The sequence below is a fragment of the Centruroides sculpturatus genome, unplaced genomic scaffold (genome assembly GCF_000671375.1).
Source record: "Centruroides sculpturatus isolate CEXI.00-Female unplaced genomic scaffold, Cexi_2.0 scaffold1289, whole genome shotgun sequence".
NCBI classification, from domain to species: domain Eukaryota; kingdom Metazoa; phylum Arthropoda; class Arachnida; order Scorpiones; family Buthidae; genus Centruroides; species Centruroides sculpturatus.
Genome location: NW_019385502.1, coordinates 106097 through 128454, shown reverse-complemented (window position 1 = coordinate 128454; position 22358 = coordinate 106097). Strand labels below are relative to the sequence as shown.

At 30.4% G+C, this 22358-nt stretch overlaps 1 protein-coding gene across 3 annotated transcripts in view; it reads right to left on the bottom strand.

The window, feature by feature from the left end:
* Positions 1–4661: 4661 nt before the first annotated feature.
* LOC111639616 (ligand-gated ion channel 4-like) overlaps positions 4662–22358 on the bottom strand; it is a 48971-nt gene continuing 31274 nt past the window's right edge. For all 3 annotated transcript variants that reach the window (XM_023385511.1, XM_023385510.1, XM_023385512.1), the window contains 7 exons: positions 20133–20199; positions 19306–19451; positions 19171–19215; positions 18984–19093; positions 6745–7283; positions 6437–6630; positions 4662–5941 (listed from right to left, as the gene is read on the bottom strand). In XM_023385511.1, coding sequence (XP_023241279.1) covers positions 5597–5941; positions 6437–6630; positions 6745–7283; positions 18984–19093; positions 19171–19215; positions 19306–19451; positions 20133–20169 — 1416 coding nt within the window. In that variant the 5' untranslated portion in view covers positions 20170–20199 and the 3' untranslated portion in view covers positions 4662–5596. The remainder of the gene's footprint in view (positions 5942–6436; positions 6631–6744; positions 7284–18983; positions 19094–19170; positions 19216–19305; positions 19452–20132; positions 20200–22358) is intronic.

Sequence of the window (22358 nt, the reverse complement as noted above, 5' to 3'; positions counted from 1 at the left end):
AAAGTTGTACCAATCTACTACAGATTTCCAGGTCATGCCGCATTCGTACGCGGTGATGGTAACCGCTTCGGCTCTGGCTCCTGCTTCACCCAGGAGTAGGAATACAAACAAAAAAGATTCTATATGTTTATCTTAGTAGACACAACCCAAATATGGAAACAGAACATAATAGATTTTAAAAAACTGAAGATTCTTTAAATACTGCGTTCATATTGCCAACGACGACAAAAACCAAAATATTTTTTATCGTCCGTTTTCTTCTATAAAACATTCACATTAGTCGATAGCGTTACATTTTCATTTTAGTCGTTTGTCATTCGAAAGTTAGCAAAGATTCAACATTTGTCATTATCATAATGGCATTTGCCAATCAACGTGAACTTCCCCAATTCTCTTTGAACAGGATGGAAGAAAGGCTAATCTCGTATATAGAAGAAAGACATTTGCTCTAAAATGTTCAGAAACGTCAAAGAATTAGCACTTTACTCTGCATATCCACTTTTAAAACAGGGAAGTCTGGTCTAAAAGCGCTGAAGTCCATGGAATAATGCTACATTATGTAAATTGCTCATGCTCTAATACCGTTGAACCGAAAACCGATGAGCAATGAATGCTTTGGAGAACAACGAAATACACCGTTATAATCGTTTAAGATCTTTGTCATTGTCTTCAGCAGTGTGAATGCAACCTAAGTACTTTTCGCGATCGACTCAAATATTATACATTTTTGGGCGGAGAGCTGAGCCCCTTTGAAAAAGTATTGTTGGTACAAGCAAGGCTGCCGGTGAAAACGCCTCTCCAGACGGTGCTCCGGTCAGTCTTCTCATTTTTTTCTTTTGTTATAACTTTTCACAGCTGCAACATATCCGAGCCTTTCAGATGGAACCAGTTTCTTGAGCATCGTGCCCGAAAATTATGACGAACATTGAAAAAGTAGTACAAAGTAGCTCAGTATGTTTGGCCTGCAATAGCTATTGATGAATACTAGCTCATGCTTTATGTTTTGGAAAGTTAACCACAATTGACATTCGTTTACAAGTAAATCAATTACTACTTACCTGCGAAATGAGGACACTACGGCATGAAACCGGTTACGTCAGTATGAGGCACGCGCCTCACAAGATGGAAAAATTTCTGTATGGCATCTTCGGTGGGGAAGTAGTTCGTAAATTCGTAAGATATTTAAACTGCCGAAAATGTCGTCGAGATCCAAGACAGGAGAGGCCATTAGATTGCAAGTGAGAATCGTTTTTGTGTTTTACTTTTCTTCTTTTTTTCGTAATCGCACCATAAGGGTAGGTGGGCGAGGCTACAATTTATATAACTTTGGGAGGAAGAGCCGCGATCATGTGACCTGCATCCGGAGCGGTATTGGACCGGCAGAGCACGCTGCATCTCAAAACCCAAGGGAGAGAAACCTGAATGGACTACATACGCAGTGGCTTCCTCGGGCTTACACGTCTGAAATATGAGTTCTGAATTGGTTCAGAGCAGCCTCATGGGCTCGCTCTGAACCAATTCAGAAACTGAATTGGTTCAGAGAGAAAAAAAAAAAATAGACTGCAGCTGCCGAGGACCCGAGATCAAATCCTGGCACATGTAACTGATGATAGTAATTGAATCTGTAATTACAGGCAATAGATGGCGACTCTTAAAAATCTTCTTCTTTTATTATTTCGGCCATTCGACCATCCGAATAACAACTTTAATTAATAAACATCTTAGCCATGCAATAGTCTCTTTCTACTGCTGCTAAAGATTTAGATTCAAGTCCGATAAGGATTCTTGGAAAGTTTTTTAAGTAGAATGATCTAAGAATCTCTAAACAAATTCATTTTAATATATTTCATATGACGTCAATCGGAGAAAACCAAAAACTAGTATTAACGTAATCTTAAAATAACTACAGTCAAATCTCGGTACAGCGATTATCGATATAACGATGAGAAATGTAGTTCTCTAGGAAATTCATATTAGATTAACGTAAAACTTTTCCCTACTGAGCTACAATCTCTACTGCGATAAATCGCTATTTAACGATATTGTACTCATAAAATACGCAGCATTTTCCTTTTTCTACAATGATAATAACGCAGTAAATGAAATTGTAGTTAATTTTAAATTTATCACTCGTTTTTGGAATGAAAATGTGGTATATTACTCTCTTAATTAATACAGTACCTGCAATCAATAGGCAATCAGTACAGACAGAAACAGAGTTGCCGAATTTATCGCCTAAATTTTTTATTTAGCACTTAAAATTAATAGTCAATTTTTGCTTTATTTAGCTTTTGAATAAAATTCTTGATAACATTTAACACTAAATGACGAAGGAATTTAGTTTAACTTTTTATAGAGCAGTTTAGCTTTTTTGGGCTCTTTTTTCTGCCTTGAATCTATCCGTTTTTTCAAGAAATTGTGAATTATAATAAACCTGTATATTACAGCCAAAAGCCGCCAAAATTTTCTTATTTAGACTAGGTAGAAGTAATTAACATAATAAAGTTCTCTTAGAAAATGTAAAGGGATGACATTACACTTATTAAAATAATTACATAAAGCATTCTTCTTAAGAAATTATATTTTAGAATTAGTTTAGTTTTAATTCATTTTTGCTTAGGAAGATTTATGTTTAGACTGATTTTGATGTTTAACACACACTCTAGAAATAATATGCAATAAAATCACTTAAATCTTATAGTAGAGAAGACTAGTAATATGACATTTTTTCTCTTCTAACATTGTCCAACTTTGTAGAAATAACCCTATTTACAGTCCGACAATGGGAAGGCGATACTCTTTTAAAAGTTCTATAAAACATTATAACAATAAATCTCTCTACAAAGATATTTTTTCTTGTTTGCTAAATATCGCTAGAGTATTTTGACTGTATTCAGTTCTTTAAATTTTATTTTAATATTTATGTTTTTACTATTTATCTTTTGTCATTTTACAAGGTGGGAAAGAAAGTCACTTAACACCCTGTTACAGAATATAGAATGTACCCAAAGAATGTAAATTGAGCGCAACATATGACGTGCATAGCTCTATAACCGTTGGAGGTAGGTCAATAAAATCTTTCAATCATCAATTCCTTGTGAAATTCTGGCCTTAAATGATGTGTCACATGATCCCCTTTCCATTTAGTTTCGTAGTTGCATTCAATATGGTCGCCGTCAAGATGGCTGCCGTGCGTGTAACACACATCAATCTGTTTCCCCCTTGGTCTAATGTTCCTGACATGAGCGAATTAACTTTGAATCCATTCTATATTCTGTAGCAGGGGTATTAAGTTACTTTCTTTCCCACCCTGTCCATAACAATGTCTCTGTTTCAAAATTTCATTTTAAACAATTCTATAAACTAAAAAACAATTCTCACATGTTTCATCGTGAATCAATCCAATAAAGCTAGAATATTTTACAAAATTTAGAAAAAGTTTTTATAAAATTCTTTATCGAAACATTTCTTAAAAATTACAGAATGGATTCGCTTTTACTGGTAGAAAAAGAATGGTCTGAATAGTTTTTTATTTATTCGTATTCTAAGCATTGAACAATTTTATATACAGTAAAACCTTAGGCTGCAACCACCAATGATTCGAGCAAAAGTGGTCTCTATGAAGGGTGGTCTTTTAGATGGGTTTCACTGTATTAATTAATTATAAAATCGTAAGTATAATGGTAAAGATAAAGGTATAGATAAAGATAAACATATGGCGTTATAATATATATTTAGACACCATCTTTGATTTTCTAGTCTAAAATTCTAAGAATATTCTTTTTAAATTACTTTTTATTAACAGATTTGCAAGTTGAAGACTTAAATGTGAAACAATAAAATTGGAGACTTTCATATAAAACTGAGAAGGAAATATACAAACAAACGAGTGATTATTTATTGTGACATTGTTTTGTCACAATTTCGGGCTGAAATTTTTAATCATATTTTTAATTTATTTAATTTAAAATATATCTTCTCCATCCCAAATTAGTAGTGTCTTGCCCCCGTACGTCATACTTTCCTTGATAACAACAGAGTCATACCAGTCATCTGTGTAACTCCTTTCAGCGGAAAATTTGGAATTGAATTCGCGTGACTCTCTCTAGACCGGAAGTTCTTCTACAGTTAATCAGTGCTTTCTGCCCCTAATCATTCCATATCTAGTGTTGATTTTTATATATCTTACATCGTTCTCGAGATTAAGGAAGAACAGACAGATAGTGGGAATTTATAGGTCTACAATTATTTCAAATTGCAGCCCAACTTAGATTCAACACCGCCAGTTGTTCGCTTTGAAATTTACACTAAATCGAGTATAACGTTAAATTATTTTAATAAGAGCTATATACAGCAATGTAATTTATAAAAGTTTGAATTTGAAAATCAATACCAATATAATGCAATGCAAAATCGTATATGGTAAATTAAAACACCGAAAAGTTTTTTATTTAATATTTATGAGAAAGATCCGTTCACAAATAGTTATTAGCGCTTGATCAAGGTGGCACTATTTAGAGTGCGCTATATCGAGGTTCGACTGTATTCATTTCATCGTTTACAACGAATGGAAAGGGGATCTTTTACAAAAATCTGAAAGAATGAAAGGTAATATTGAAATTTAATCTTTATGCTTTATTTTCTTTCAACATTATTACAGATTTTCTGCAAAACTATCACGATACAAAGATAGATTTTGAATATTTTCAACAATACATTTTTAACAGTAATATTACATTTTCCATTTGATCACAAAATTTGTTTATTGCAATTTTTTTTTTCGTTAGCGATGAAGTCACTAATTGGCATCAGGAATTTTAAATGTATCCTTTACCAATCTAGAACACTTTGTTTTATTTATCGATACTAATATAACAATGTACTCGTCACAAATTTACGTTTTTAATACTAGTTGAATAGCCATTAATTCTGTTTAATGGATATATTTTTATATGTGGATCAATACGCATGTGACTTTTTTAACAACAAAGCTACAACTTATCACTCTAACTCTAACGAGTAATTTATCGATTACTGGATAATATATAATTGTTAAACAATCTAAACAAGAGCAATATGTTTCTTCCTCTTCACGTTTTTTATTTCTCTATGTTTAATGTGTAAACAAGTTAATTAGCACAAAAAAATATATCTTAGTTCTTTCAAACTTAAAATATATTCTGAACTTTTCTTAATTTTTTTTTATTAAGACACTAATTTATGTTTTTCTTCTAAGTAATATCTAATTTACAAATTGAGCATTTACTAGTGTTGTATGTATTTTGTAATCCAGTTCTATAACGAGTCTATATGAAAACATATAGAAGTGACTAGTCTATATCAAAACAAAACTGTAAATACTTTTAAAGACGAAAACTGGATGTTGTTGTTGGCATATCATATTGATTACGATGAGATGAAAATATTCATCTGAATAGCTACTGGCTGCTTTACTATACGCAATATAGCACGTTACGGCGGAGTTAGCCGTGGGTAGATTCTTCAGGCCAGAATCTACGCGTAAAGCTCTGAATGGAGAACACCATTCCTATTGACATTCGAATATTTTGAGATCACAGCATAAACCAATCTCGCTTCAGTAGAGTCGAGCGTGAGGCGACATGCATAAAATCCCAAAAGACGTGGCTAGTGTCGAGATAACGAAGATAAGAAGTAGGAACCGATCGATGACTAGTGCCACTTGTTGCCATTCTAATTTAATGGTGTCTCTTCTTTCTTGTTCTGCCAAACGGACTTCGTTCTTTTCGATCGTTTGGTAGACTTTGTTTAGCACCTTTAAAAAATGTTTTTCGAAGCTTTCGATGAAGTTCGACGACTGAATTGTACTGATGCAATGAGGAGTTCGAAATTTTGGAGATAATCGACCGTTTTCCCACGTATCTCTCTCTGGTTGAATCTTCACTGGTAACGGATGACGATTCTAAAAAAAAAGAAAAATGTAATTTAAAAATTATTTTTTATTTTAACTAAACAACACTTATTATATACTTTATTTAAAAGTAGTTGTGTTTATATTCTATATTAAATTCTTTGAAAAGTATTATTATATGATAATTTGTCACGTAATTAATATTGAAATAAAACGTTTTATTAATTTTAAACATTTATAAGATTTAAAAAAATATTAATACACTACTTTAAATGTATTTTTATGAAAAATAAATTTAAATAATATCATTAAACCTAAAATATTACATGTAATATTTAAAATATTCAATTATTAATTTATTCTAAATAAGCAGTCCATTAATAAAAAATATAATTCTACATTAAAATATAAAATTATAATAAAGAGTTATTGGTGCGATTTTTAAATAAATCTAAAAACAATTTTGTTTAAAAAAATTAAAATATCAACACGTCTTAAGAAAGTATACAAATGTGAGTTTCTTTTCACAACATGGAAGCTCCTTACTCTTCTATTCGATTCGACATTGAAATCTAAATCCAGTTCTATAAACATCAGTTTGGCTAAGCAACCGAACACTATCCTCTTGACAATAGGAGGAACTTCTTTCCCTCTCATCCCACGATGATGAATATTCAACGTCACAACGGATAGTGCTGTGGCTAACGATACCAACGACATGACAACGGCATAATATAGCCCTGAAAATTACGTAAAATTCGAAATTACTTTAATGAACGTTGTAAAAAAATATCATGTGATATCTCATTTATGTTAATAAAATTAAATATTTTCGAAAAATCCTAATGCAATACCTATTAGTGGCACTGTATCTGATGTCGGTGGCATACTCTCTCCGATCACCATCAGGAACACTGTCATGGACAAGAGTGTAGTTATACCCAACGTAACTTTCTCTCCCGAATCGGAAGGCATATAGAAGCTTAACAAAGCAATCCCAGTGATAATCATGCAAGGTAATATCAAGTTAAAGACGTAAAATAGGGGACGACGTCTTAACACAATGAAATAAGTGACGTCGGGATACGGTTCTTGACAACAGGAATAATAAACTTCGTTTCGTACAACGGCCATGTTAATGAGATCCCATTCTCCGTTCTCTACGTAATTCGATAAGTCACCTTTGTTAGTCTGAATAATCATATTGACTTGATAACCGTCGTAAGTCCAGGAAGCAAACTTCATGGAACAGTTTTGTTCGTCGAAAGGAAACCAAGCGACATTGATTTTGCAGGAACTCTTAAAAATAGCACTGGACAGCCATGTTAGATTTCCATCTGAAAGTACGATAACATTGGTGCTGAGAATGGCATTGTTGTATTGAGAATCTGCACTGAAATTAAAAATAAAATTTTATTATTGATATTTATGTTTTTTGTTTAACTAGTTACTTAACTTATACCCTTATAAACAATAAATTTTCTGACTGAACTGTTTACAAATCCCATTGATCAAGGTCAACGGAACGAACCGAAGAACACGATCGAGTTTGATATCTATAGAATTCTATCTGGATTACTATTGTCAGACAGAAATCTATCGGGATTTAAACAGTCTTTTTCTTTAAACCGAATTACTTGTAAATTTTAAATTCCCTACTACAGAACAATTTTATTGTTTACACTTTACTATATACATTTAATTCATAAAATGTGATACAATAATAATTAGTAAAGAGAATGAATACATTCATTAAAAAGCAATATACTTTATAAATTATTTGTTGTAATTAATATGAAACAATATATACAGTACTTATCAGTTTTAAATATAATAAATTTTATGTTTAATTTTATGGTATTAAATATTTTTATATAATAATATTATCTATAACGAAAATCAGCTCTAGCTCTTACATTTAAATATAATTTTTTCGGATTTATTAGAGAATTTGCGTACAACTAAATGTTTCATTATTTTATTATTTGCATATTTTCAATTGAACGTAATTCCAGAAAATCAACACTTCTATCTCAATTTTTTACTTTTATTTCTCTCATTTTTGCATGCCTCATATAATAGAATACTCCAAAGAATAATAAACATCGAAAGAATTACGCAAGATAATATTTATTTTAAGATATTTTTTAAACTTTATCACTGAAAAATAATACGTATTTTAAGTAACAATTATGCAAGAGCGGTCAGGCTCAAAATACTATACGACTTTTCTCATGAATAATGAATAAAAATTCGAATTGTCTCTAAAAACAAAGATAAAAGTTTCTCTTAAGCAGACTGCATTTTAGTGCATTTATTTTCATATTAAATGATGAATTTCCACCTGTTTTTATAAATGTAATAATTCAAGGATTAAAATAAGAATGAAATCTATAGGTAACGTTACGAGTGTCATGCTTATCTTCCTGTATATCTCAGATAACCTTGAATTATATCTTTAATATTCATATAATCTGTATAATGATATATAAGTTATCATATTTCTTCCGATAAGCATGATTACAGTATTAATAAACGACAATTGCAGTATTATATTACCTAAGTATCCCATTATGGATATTCTTTTATATATCAATAAATCTGTTATATAATGAATTCGATATTCTTCTCCGTGGACGGATAATTGAGCTGTGATATTTATACACTTTTATTTATTTAATTATTAAATTCGTATAACATTAAACTTTATAAATTAATTTTAATGTAACTTTAAAAATAAATTTTACTTGTGGTCTTAAAAAATTATTGAAAATTTGATAAGTTCTATATTAAGAATATAGAACTTATACTTTTACGTAGAATATTCTTTATATTTTACTTAAATAAATAATTTGAGATTTATATCGACAAAATAAAATAAATCCATTGAAATAACTATTACTATTTGCTCAACACTTAGAAAATATGATTCAGTAAAATGTTTCAGTTGAAGTAAAATCAATTCAGGATGAAGATTTCTACGTTTTTATGTTCAAAAACTGAATTTTAAAATACAATATCTTCGAAATATATTTTGAATGATTAGTCTGTAGGTATTATAAATCATACAGTACCTTAAATAATGAAATAAACGTTTAGTTCTGGCCGTTATATCAATAAAATATCGGGAATATTTTGTTCTTCGTCCAAGATTTATTTTAAAATATCAAAAGTTTAGAAAATTAACAATGATAAAATAGCAAAAGTATCAACTAAATAGGAAAGGAACTTAATAATTATGTTTTTATAGAAAATTTTCTTTCTAAATGTATGAAATGAATAAATAATAAAAAGAGTAATAACCTCAAATATTTTTACATGCAATATTTCATTTCTATGCAAGTGATAAAATTATTATTGTAAATCAATATATTATTAACAATATAGTAAAATCTGCCAAAAACGGAACACGAATAAAAAGTAAACCTGTCTAAAAGGAAAAAAATTTCAAACGGAGTCATTTTCTATGTAAACTTGCCAAACCGGAAAAATATTCAGTACCGTATGATTCCGGTTTAATCAGGTTTTACAGTATGTTATTTGCTGATACTCAATCCCTCAGATATTGTAATAAAAATATTTTTAAAAAAGTAAATCCTACACTCATACAGTAAAATGGCCTCTTCTGTAAAATCAAAACTTTTTTAAATACACATTTCTAAAATTAAAATTTTGTAAATCCAAATTTACATAATCCAAATACGAAAGTTTTCTTAAATCTCGAAATTATTATACATACTAAAATAACATTTACTATATTATAAAACGTTATTTAACGTAACATATCAATTATTCTAAATTATGTTTAGTTCTATATCAGAAATGATATTACATTGTAGCATATATTGTATCAAATCTCACAAGTTGGTGCTTTTGAGACTAATTTATGGGAAAGAAACCTATTAATGTTCTGTTAATTATATACTATATTAATAGTTTAATTATTCTACTGTATTTATACTGAAATATAATTACAAGCATACAGTTTATTTATACAAATTTTAAGTATTTCAATGTACAGTACTTAAAACTTATTAAAGAATATCTCCCTGTTAATAATGAAGTTATTTACATTCTTCTTACCAATATTAATTTGTCGAAATGCTTCATAGATATTTTATAACATTTATACAAAGCCATATACAATATAATAATTTTAAATTATATTTATATATACTTTTTTTTTAATTAGAAATAAGTGCACCACTCCTATGGGAGTATAACACTAAGGATACATAAACAAAATAAATTATTCAAAGTAAACATAAAATTAGAAAATTAGGCTTTTAGTGAAAACTAAAAAGTAAAAAACTAGAAACTAAAAATTATAAATAGTCTTTTCTTCCATATTCTTTGAACATTGTAAAAGGCATCAAACAGTGTCTTCTGAACAAGCTTATCCAGTTGACGTGGCCACCTGAAACCATGCATGAAAATTTCTAATTTCAGAATAAGTCTATCTTGATCGTAAATTGGACAATGATAGATCATATGGTCGACAGTGTCAAGGTTTACTGTAGAGCAAAAGCAAAAGGCAGTTTCTGTCCGGTTATACATCGCCAGGTAGCTTCGAAAATTACCATGCTCAGTAAGTAGTTGAGCAGTAGCAAACGTTAAATCTCTAAGTGGTGAAGAGAATCTGCAATCAACACTAGGAGAATAAAGTCTTGTTGTTCTACCAGTTTTACTGCTCAACCATTGTTGGCCTTGGCTGCACAACTTTTTCCTGGAGATAATACCACAGATGAATTCTCTGAACATAAATCTATCAGAAAAAACTGTCTAAGTGTGTGTTCAGCTCCAACTTAAATAGATTATTATTTCTCCACTTTCGAACTCAAGAAAGCAATTTTCTCCATGGGACCTCATAAGGCTCCAGGAGGTGATGAGATCTATGCCAAAATGCTACAGGTGTGTTTCAACCTTTTGGAGCCATTTCTTCTCAGTCTGTACAACTCCTGCCTAAGAATTTCTTACTTTCCTGATCACTGGAAAATTGCCAATGTCGTCCTTATCAAAAAGCCAAAAACTGAAAATACCAACCCCTCTAAGCAGTATAGACCAATTAGCCTTCTTCCAGTAATAGGTAAAGTTTTTGAAAAAATGATTTTGGGCCGACTCGAGTGGCATGCTAATACAGTACGCACCACTGGCTAGACCCAAACCAGTATGGCTTTAGAAAAAGCAGAAGTGCTGAGAATGCCATCTATGCCTTGACAGAAATTATAGAAGACGGCCTGAATAACAAAGTTTATACCGCAGCTATATTTTTGGATATTAGAGGTGCCTTTGACAACTGCTGGCACTTAAGCATTATCAACGAGTTCTCCCAACTAGATTGTCCCAACTATCTTGTCAAGTTGGTCTCCACTTTTTTAACTAATAGGAAAATAAATCTATCTTATCATGATCACTCTGTTAAAAAAACTCCTAACTAAATCTTGTCCTCAAGGTGGTGTCCTATCTCCTTTCTTATGGAACCTGGTGGTAAACTCCTTTCTGAAAACCAAACGTGACAAGGTAATAAGTATACAAGCCTATGCCGATAATCTTGTCATTGTGTGTCAGCATAAGGACACTGCTTTTTTGGAAAGTAAGCTAAAAGAAATGTTGAGTAAGCTTCCAAATGGGCCTATCTTAATAAACTCCAGTTCTGAACTTATAAGACCAAAGCCATGCTTTTCACCAACAAATACAAATTTTCACATCCCAAACTTTTATTAAATGGTGACTCAATCTAATGGGTAGATCGGCAAAAGTACCTGGGAGTAATTCTTGATACTAAGCTCACATACAGTTACCATATTGATTATATCTTGGCTAAGGCCAAGAAAATAAACTACATGCTGCTAAAATGTGCTAGATGCACCTAGGGACTAAATCATAAAGCTTGTAAAACTCTATATAATGGGGGCAATACAACCAATGTTACTTTACGCGGCCTCTAGCTGAGGTCATGTAACTAGTAAAAATTCAATAGCAAGTAAATTGCTCTCTCTTCAAAGACAGTTTGCTATCAGAATTTCAAAGTGCTGCAGAACTATTTCTACAAATGCCTCTCTGATACTAGCAGAACTCCTACCTTTGCCACTATGTATTGAAGAAAAAGTTCTAAACTACTACATCAGAACCACAAACATCAAGGTTCAACAACGGTCTCTGCTCCTATCTACGGCTGTTTATATGCTTCCACACTGCAATTACCCTACTAACTGTGATCATCACCCTGTAAGCAGGGTTATATGGTTATCCCCAGGGTGCATCTGATGTCATCTGCTTCCTCCTTGGATAACCATGCTGACAATATCTACACAGATGGGTCCAAAGGCCCCCTTTATGTTGGCTCAAATGTCTGTATCTTCCTGAAAACTGACATATTTTGGGTAAAATATGTCAGTTTAGTTCAAAAGGTACAGATATCCCCCACATACCACCATCTATCAAGCTGAAGAAGATGCTGTCTACCAAGCTGTTCAGTGGGCCACTTCACTACCTAACAAAACTTTTTCTCTCAATATTTACAGTGACTCTCAGTCTGTCCTAAAAGCCCTATTAAATCCCAATTGCAATAGCAAAAAAATCACATATATCCAGCACCATATTAAAATTCACGTTAATAAGATAACTTTTATTTTTGTTCCTGTCCATACTGGCATACTAGGAAATGAAAAAGCCGACTTTGAGGCTAAGTCAGCTGCAAAGGACACTAACTCGGACTATACTCTCATTCCTCTCTCACGCAGCAGCCTTAAAAATTTATATATACATAAAGCATTATATTTATATTTAGGTATATAAATAGATAGGCCCTAATCATTATAACTTGATTCTATTATTTATTCTCAGCTGACGTAAATAGGATGTAAATTGTTTTAAAATTAAATACAGTACATTTTCATATAAAATTCATTATTTAGAGATTCTTTCTTTATTCATTTATCTTTATCTTTATTATCCATTTCTTTAAATGGATAATAATCTCTTAAAAGGACTGTATTTATTAATATTAAAACTCAAATTTATGTAATTAATTTACGTAATTTATACTTGAATGATTTACAAATGTTAAAATCATGAAGATCAAATTTCTAAAATTAAATCTTAATTTATGAAGTCTTTATATCAAAGTTTCATAAACTGTCTAACTCAGTGTTTCTCAACGGGGGCGATATCGCCTGTTGAGAAACACTGAGTTAGACAGTGTTTCTCAACAGGCGTGTCAATGTGGGCGTTTTTTTATGTTGAGGGGGCGATTAGTAACAATTTATATTTTGGGGGCGAAAAACAATTTTCTGGGCGATATAGTAAAACATTATATTAAGAATAATTAGATATTTTATTCGTTATATCGTACAATAATTAAACAAATAACATTATACTAGTCACTAGTCTATTCAATGCAATACGAATTTGGCGTTAGCCTTGGCCCTCGGCATCGGAATTTTGAAGTGAAGGGGACGATACTACGTTGAAGGGGGCGACGATTCGTTAGAGGTTGAGAAACACTGGTCTAACTAATTAAAACAAACAAGTTTTATGCATTTAAAAAGTTTGGAATAAGTTAATTTAAAATATTAATTTTTTTAAATGACAAATTATAATTAAAATTTTATTATTTTTAATAAATTTTGCAAAATGTTATCTTTAGGAAAAAATATAGCCTATATTTATATTTCTTTTTAAATTAAAAGTTAATCAATCAAGAATATTATAAAAATAAATTCAAAATTCTAGAAAAAAAATTCAATTGTTTTTAAAAAATAATGGAAGAAGCATCTCAGCCAATAGCTTATCGGTAAAACGTTTTTTAAGCATCGATACAGAATGCTTATTCGATAAACGATAAAAAATTACATACAACGATTCGAAATGGCTTATCTTGAATAAATACAAATAAAAATATATTTATTTATTCTCATATATTTAATATATTTTCGTAGAAAATAAATTTACATATATACACAGAATATACAGTAGTCTATGCAAGTATATATACTGTACAGGCAAGTATTGTTAATAAATTCAAATTGTAGTCTTTAATAAAAGTTACATTCGTGAATTATTAATTAAAATTAATTTTACCATTAAGCATGTCTATCGATAACACGACTAATTGAAAACGAAAAGCTAATATAAACAAGCAATTATTCTATTGTGACATCGTTACAATGCCAGGCTGCAATTTTTAATGATATTTTTAATTTATTTAATTTAAAATATACGCTTTCCGTCTCAAATTAGTACTGGTTTGCCCCTGCACATTATACTTTGGTAATTTAAAAAATCCTTTAGTAATCGAGTCGTGCCGGTCATCTAACTCCTTTCAGGATTAAACTTGAATTGTAACAACATGACTTCCGGTTCGCATCGAAAGTTTATATATAGTTAATCTGGGCCTTCTATTCCTAAAGTTTCCATATCTGGTCTTGGCTATCATGTGTCTAACTTCTTTCTCGAGAAGGAAGGACAGACAGTGGGAATTTATAAATCTACAATATTTTCCACTTGCAACCCAATGATGTACAAAACAGCTTAACGTAACATCACTTAGAGACTTGCAAAATATAAAAGAAACTTAACGAAATTTGAATGATATAATTCACAATAAGAAAAAAGAATTTTGCAGGATAAATGTAATTACGAACATTTATAATAGATATGAAGATGCGAATGAAGAGGAAAACAATTAGTCTCGAAGACGCAATTTATAAGAAATTGCTTGCATATACTATAATGTTGAGAAATACGAAATCATTTCAAATTTATTTAAAATTGAAAATTTCTAAATACTTTCATTTACGAACTTTTGTATGATTTATTGAACATATCTAATATAATTTTATTACGATACGATTAATCAAGAAAGGCATTCTTTCAACGTTACGTCATGCGATTTTGATTGGGCATTCATTCGAAAGATAATGTATATTACAGCAAAGTTCTAGTCACTTCATCTTCTTCGAAGTAGGCACTTGAGGAAGAGAGACAAAGTGACACAACATATACAAAACATTATAGAACCCATCCATTAATTAAGTTACGTATACAGTTTAAGGGAGGGAGGAGTTGCTATCTTTGTTCATGATGGAGAGGAAAGGGGTCGAGGCATTGTCTACGTGGACTTTTTCGTTGTATTAATGGTATACGAATTTGATCTCATATGTATATTTACTAGAAAATATTTGCAGAACTTGTTCAAGTCATTTTTTTTAATGTCAGAAGGTCTATAAACTATTGTATACTTAAGTAAAGGAGAGTGGGTTTACCTGAAGTGCATCATTGTAAACAACAGGAAAGGAGAGAGTCAAAAAGGGTTTAAAAGCTGTACGCGTAATTAATGGGCGGCCCCATATTGGAAATGTAGAACCGTTTACTGGTAAACATATTTTTAGATTTCCAGAACGATCGAAACAATCATTTCGTTATAAATTGATAAGTTTTTGGATTTAATGACAGAAAACATCGACATTTCTTCGTGTTTAAGCTAAGCTAAAAATAATATTGTCCTTTGTTTTCCTAATACTTCAACGTGATCTCTTCGACATCAGTTTTAAGACTAATTTCCTTACTGTTTACAGTCAAATTCCATCTAATAATTATTTTCATCCAAGTTTTCTCGCAAAATTTTCTAAGAAAACGTTCCTTGTAGGATATTTTTTAAATTTTAGCATACCAATCAAATTCGGACAAAGATTACTTAATTAATCATCGCCGGTTACAACATTAGTTTAGGAGTAAAGATTTGATAATAACCGCATAGTTTTCAGGTCGAAAATTCGATCCAAACAGTAAATAAAAATATATAAATATGCTGAACTTGAAACAAACACGTGTATCGTAAAAGTTTATTATTTTCTATAAATATAAAAGCTATTGCCAAATCAGATCTCGATTATAAAAATAAATAAAAAACATTTAAATTTAATATTAAATAAAATTCCAAAAATTATTTGTTTATTATTAAATCTAAATTTCAAAGAGTATTAGGCCTATCGATTAATTATTTTGATTCACTTTTTATTTTTCCATCTTCGTTTTCCTCTATCAAATAAAATCGAAGTTACAATGAATGAAAATCTCAGCACTAACATAATTATAAAATGCGATTAACTTCAATTTAAATAATTACGGAGAATATTTCATTTGTAAAACAGAGAATATGATCCATAACGCGTTCTAGAGATTTTCGATTTAATCAAATTTAATAGAATTTTATTATTGTAAAAAAGAAAAATTTTAATGAAAAGATCGATTATCGAGTTTATATCATTTAGTAATTTAATTTAGAACGATCTATTTTTGTATCAATTGTTTGACCAAGTTCAAGGAAATAACTTTTCTTTGTGTATTTTTTTTTCTTCCTTTAACAGATAACCGAGAAACATACATTCGATCAAATATGAGTATAAACAAATCCAAAGAACAGTAAGCCATTTTATTTTTTATTCTTGTTTTGGCATTTAGCCAGAAAGAACCGATTTGGTGATTAAATGAGAAGATTACTGCTTTTGTCTAAAGTGACAAATCGAGTGAATAATCAAACTTTCTTTCATTTAGAAGTGTTATCGAATCGAACGTCTTCGATTACTTTCCCTTAATTTCTTCAAAAATTCTCACTCGTATTTATTGTGAAATAAAGACAAAACAGTAAGAAGTACAGTATATGAATCTAAAGTTGAAAATATATCTATATACAGTATACCCTATAACAACCTGTATATATAATAGAATAGCTGTCTGTCTGCTTGTCTGTTTTCTATACACTTCTTCACCCTTTTACCGATCTGTATCAAATTTTTCATAGTTACTCTGTAGGAAAATGTAGGCTACCATAAAACCTCCTCACCCAACTCCATCTTCCTGATTTCATCTCCTTGTAACTCCTCGACCACATTTGACCGACCTCGACCACATTTTTCATAGTTACTCTCTAAGGACCATGCGGAAAATATGGGCTATCGTGAAACCTGAACACCCACTCTTCCTCTGATTTTAATCCCTGAGCACTTCGTGATAGATATATAATAATGGTAACCTAAAATAAATTCGATTTTAATTAAGTAAATTTAACCAATTAACTTAAGTTTTTTACAAAATCAAAATTTATAAAATTAATCCAAAAAATGTGTATGAATGTAATAATTAGTGCGCCATAAACAGCATTATAAAATAAAAGCTGTAGAGTAACTAAGAATTAGTTTCATCAGAAAAATCGTTGTAGAATGATAGTTGAAATCAATACGAATTTCTTTTATATTTTAATTATAATAAAGACATGTTTTTGTAATAAATTGTTAAATTTAATCCTGATTATAATTTATATTTTTCGAGAATGAAGTCATTATTTTACAATGGAAGAATCGAATATGACTGCTTTAGTATTTGAGAAAGTCAAATAACTTCTGTGGCAAAATAGACACATTTGATTGAACAGTTTTAGAGACAAAATTTTCCTTAAAATATATGTGAAATACAGTATATAACGATGGTTTTTCATTGTATCTAAACAAAATAAGTCTGAGGATAAGTCAATAAATAAAAATTTGCATAAGTATAACATTACAACCGATGTTATAATATAAATCCAGAACATGTAAATCTATATCCACAAGTAAATTTATGAGAGTTAAAATTTTCATAGTAATTCGAAATAGTAAATTTCAGCTTATATATTTACTAGTAGATACAGATTTACTTGAAGATTTACGACTTTTTAGAAACATTGTTCTTAAAAACTTCATTAAAATTATTTAATTATTATTAAAAAATTTCCACATTAAAATACGATAAATTTTATTAAATGCTAACTTAGAATTTTCATAAAATGATAATTTTAAGAAAATATTGTTATAGTAACAATTTACAAGCAAGAATTCTTTAGTAAAGTTATCCTATTATTTGGAAATATTAAACTGTGTAGGAAAGAATGGAAAAAAATAAATAATTTTTTTTTTGGAAATTTTGGAATTTTGGAAAAATCCAAATTAACAGAATTATTCGTATTTAATTGAAGATTTAACGATTTTTAAGTAATTAATTTGGTCATTCAGATGGCGAGACAGTTAAGCATCTTGTATGGGAGCAGTTATATGGGGCCCGAGATAGAGAGGGCCCCTTTGGCCTTTTATGTTTTAACGTAGAATGTTTCTTTATTAATAAAAAGCACTCTTTTAGATGTCATTTTACAAGGATAGAAATCAAGTTTTTCCTTCTCTCGACGGCCCTCCACTTAAGGCTCACCCTACCATTCTGGAGGCCCAAGATCAAATCCGGGCAAGCACAGGAATTTTTCATGGGTGGTTTGACCCGGATGTGTCAGGCCCCGTCTGTCATCATTCATTACGGTGAGTCCGAACGAACCCGTAATAGATGTGATTTAAAAAGGCCCTTTTCGTGATTACAGGACGAAAAGCGCCGTAAATAAAATAAAACATTGCTGTTTAATCTGTATTAAAATGAGACATTTTTATGGACAATTTAAGTTTGGATAAAGTATGATAGAATGCATAAAGGCGCTTATAGGAAAGTTTTTGCGCTTAATCTGCAGTCGACAATCTCTAAGAAGAACAGATATACAGTATTTGCGATGCGACAGATTAAATGGCAAATAGTTTGTGCAACGATTTTCTGAAGAAAGATGAAACAGATTACGAGAAAACGGTTGAATATCGCCCATCGGTTTACCGAACATTTCCAGATCACCGACTTCGATCGCTTCTTCCATTTATCTTTCTAAACAGACCGAGAAACAATGAAAAGATGCTCGTACTTTAATTACTACGTCTCTTCTCGAACATGACTTTCGACTCTCCAAATTCCACGCGTTACTATAATTATAAAAACTTAATCGATGGCTGCCAAGCAATTAAACCGATTTGTAATATGTAATAAAATTTGATGGTTTACTTTCATTAAATTTTAATTTTTAGGAATTTTATAACCTTCCTTCCCTTTCTGAGCCACGCCGCTTACGCGCCGTGATCTATTCCTATTTCGTATAATGCCGTATTAGAGTTTATTTTGCTTGGCGAATTTATTAAAAATATAACCAAATTTTTGGCGTTAATTACTTTAAAAAATGTATCATACTTACTTATTATATAAAATAATATCGGGTTTCCATACTTTCTCCGCCGGTATTCTAACCACGTGAACTCCTCCAAAATGGCTGGCATTCCATTGCAGGGTATAATCTAACCACATCTACGCGAAGCATTCAAACGTATATAAGTAAGAAATCGTGTCGACCATATTTTATGAAAGGAAAATAATTACTTTACCTGATTTAACCAGCAATTTGTAGTTAGGATTTGATTCCTTTCGTCCTGGAAATTACCATTAAACGCTTAAGGATTGTAGTAATTTTTCGGGTGATTAAAAATAATATGTAAGTTATATATATTTTCTCGACTCACCACATCGATAATTTGTGTTAAAGCCAGACCGAACGTCACATTAACTGGATCTGTTGCATTTTGAGAAGGACGGACAGATTTATCGTAAGTTGATAGCAAATATTGAACCAATCTGTATTCGTTCTCGTCGGCAGAAGAAAGAAAAACTGCGAAAAATAATATGCATTTACGAATAAACATGGTAATTATAGAATAAATTATAAAAAGAAGAAAATAAGATAATTTGAGATAATTTTTTTTCATGTTATTTCTTTTTAATACGTTGGATATTTAGGTCAGCGATTGATTTTCGACTGGGCATTTTCGACTGGAAGATAAAGATTTATTCCGTCCAAATTTCTCTTCTTCTCTTTTAAAGCATATTATTGGTTCTAAACGAGAATGAAAGTATTTCTATCAGAAAAAAATCTGTAGAACAAACAAGTACGATACTTGATAAGAACAGATGGCGGAAAGACTTTGACAGAAAGAGTGAGAGATCGAAAGTGTGTTGTGATAAATTGTGAGAATAAAAAGAAAAGAAAAAGAGAAAAAAGAAAAGAAAAAAAAACTAAAAATCAGAAGGGTAGATAAAACAGTTTTGTTTTTTCCGCTTGGTAGAAATGTTTTTGCATTAGATCCATCTGTGGCCATGTCGAAGTTCAAGGACTGTTAAACAATAATTCTGTAGCAGTCCTTATTGCTGATGAGGCACTTTCTTTTCTGACGTCGCTTTTGCACCCCGAAGCCAAAGATTTTTCTCTTCTCTAACAGAATTTTTAGATTCGAATATTTTTTAAAGTAAAGTAATTAGTAGGAAAAAGAAAAAAATATATAGACGATCTTACTATTCAGAACAAATACGGTGAATATTTCTAATAACATTTTGTTACTGGAACAATTCTTGAAATCAACCTGGAAAATAAAGAAAAAAAATATCCATTAAAATTTGAAAAAGGAAACTAGAAATATTTATTGAGTAAGAGAGATAGAATCTTTGATTTGATTTCGAAAATCAGAAAATGTCTCCGATAGACAGACGATGACGGAGTAATGAAAAGGTGTAGTTGACGTTTCGAGCATTAGCCGTATGCTTCGATAAACTTGCAGAACTAGGAGTGTAGAAGCGAGGAAGATGCTCGATGAAGCGTGTTCCAACTGACCAAGAACTCGACTTTTGGTTTTCAATTATTGGCTCTTTTTTTTTTTTATTATCATTTGTCTTTTTAGAACGTCGATATTTTGTCATCGAACTTCTCGCAGTTTTTGCTTCCTTTAATACGAAAATAATTCCAGCAACGAGTTGCTTAACTTTCCCGGAAACATTTAAACAGCAAAATATGGTGCCATCTGTTATGATATTTTATTAAAATCTTTTTATATTTTTAATTACTATAGAATGGCAAAATGCTTAATTTTGATGGATTTTATGAAAAAAAAAATTGTAAATGCTAATAACGAGTAAAATCGTCATTAAGTCCGACCCTACTGAAGATACACACGACCTCCTTTATCTCCCCACCCCATCGACCTTTAATCACCAAAATTTAATAGCATCACTCCCCCTAATGCACAAATTTTCCTGCAAAATTTCAGAAATTTTCCACTAAAAGTACAGGGATTATTAAGCTTTAACGGGGGTGAACAATATCGTGCTCCATACATACTAGCATCCATACGTACAGAAAAATCCTACAAATTTTTTTCATTTCTAGACGTTTCAAGGTTCCGACTTCAAAAATGTAAAAATGTTGGGAGTCATTTTTTGACTTATTGTCATACTTTCTTTCCGTTATATACAACAGAGCCGAGAAGGTAAAAATCTACAGAAATTCTCTCGTATAATGCGCACACTTTCGGAAATCAAAAATAATGCCAAAATAGTTTTATATTCGCCAAACAGTAATTCTAAAACTAAGCAGCATAAAGTGTACGATGTGTACAAGGGTTTGAAGTTCAGATTTGCTTGATTAAAAGTGATCTTCATTCGACTATAAAAGAGCATCGTCAGCTGAGATTTAATGTCAACATTCATTATTCGAAAAGACACAAAAGTTATTTCTGTGCTAACGGTCACCTTGATCAACGTCATTAATTCCTTTAAATAAGATTTGCAAATTAGCATCTCTTCAAATGTCATCACGAGAAGAAGGACATTTTTATGTTTAAAGTTTTCTCACCTCCTATAGAGATTGTGTAATAATAAACAAGTAACAAGAATCGATGACGTTATACATAAAATTAAATATTTTCTACATATTCAATAAATAAATCAAACGTTACTATCAATATAAAAAATTTAATATAATTTTAATCGATGTTAGGTCTAATTGTTTTTGTGATTATATACGAAATTATCTGAATTATCTACGAATAAATTATTCTAGAATATAATTTAAAATTAAAATAAAATTTAAATTTAAGTTATAGTCGTAGAAAAACGAGTTTGTAGTAAGCATTTATGTAAAAATTATTGTAGAAATGTCTACGAACTCGCGAGTTGAATAGGTCGAAAGGAAATTAATTTAGCTGTCGAGTGTCAGATAAATCATTACAATACAAAGTCGAGATTTAAATGAACTAATAAAAGGTGCCATTCAACAATAAAAACGTAACAATGAATTATATGAAAGATAAATGAGTGCATTGTTACGTAATATTCAAAAAAATAATTTCAAACGATCAATTGTCTCAAACAAATTAATTAAATATAAAACGTGGAAATCTCTTTCTTAAAGTAAACATAGTAATAAAACGTAAAATATTCCAAGTAGAAGAAAATTGATTAATCAATAAAAAAATATTTAAAAGTCATTTTTTTAAAAGAAACTTTAAGCTTCTGTTTAATAGTTCCTCTGGAAGATTATGATTTATATTTATATTTTAGTAAACTATTTACTAAAAATAATAATTTTGGAAAGATGTTTAAAAATTTTAGAATTATTCATCTAAAGATATTTTCCAGTTACTTCGGAGTAACTTGAAAATAAAGAAATCTGTCTCATTTGAGACTTTACCTGCGAATAGAATATAATAAAATTAAAAATTAAAATTAATTTGTAATTACCAAAAAT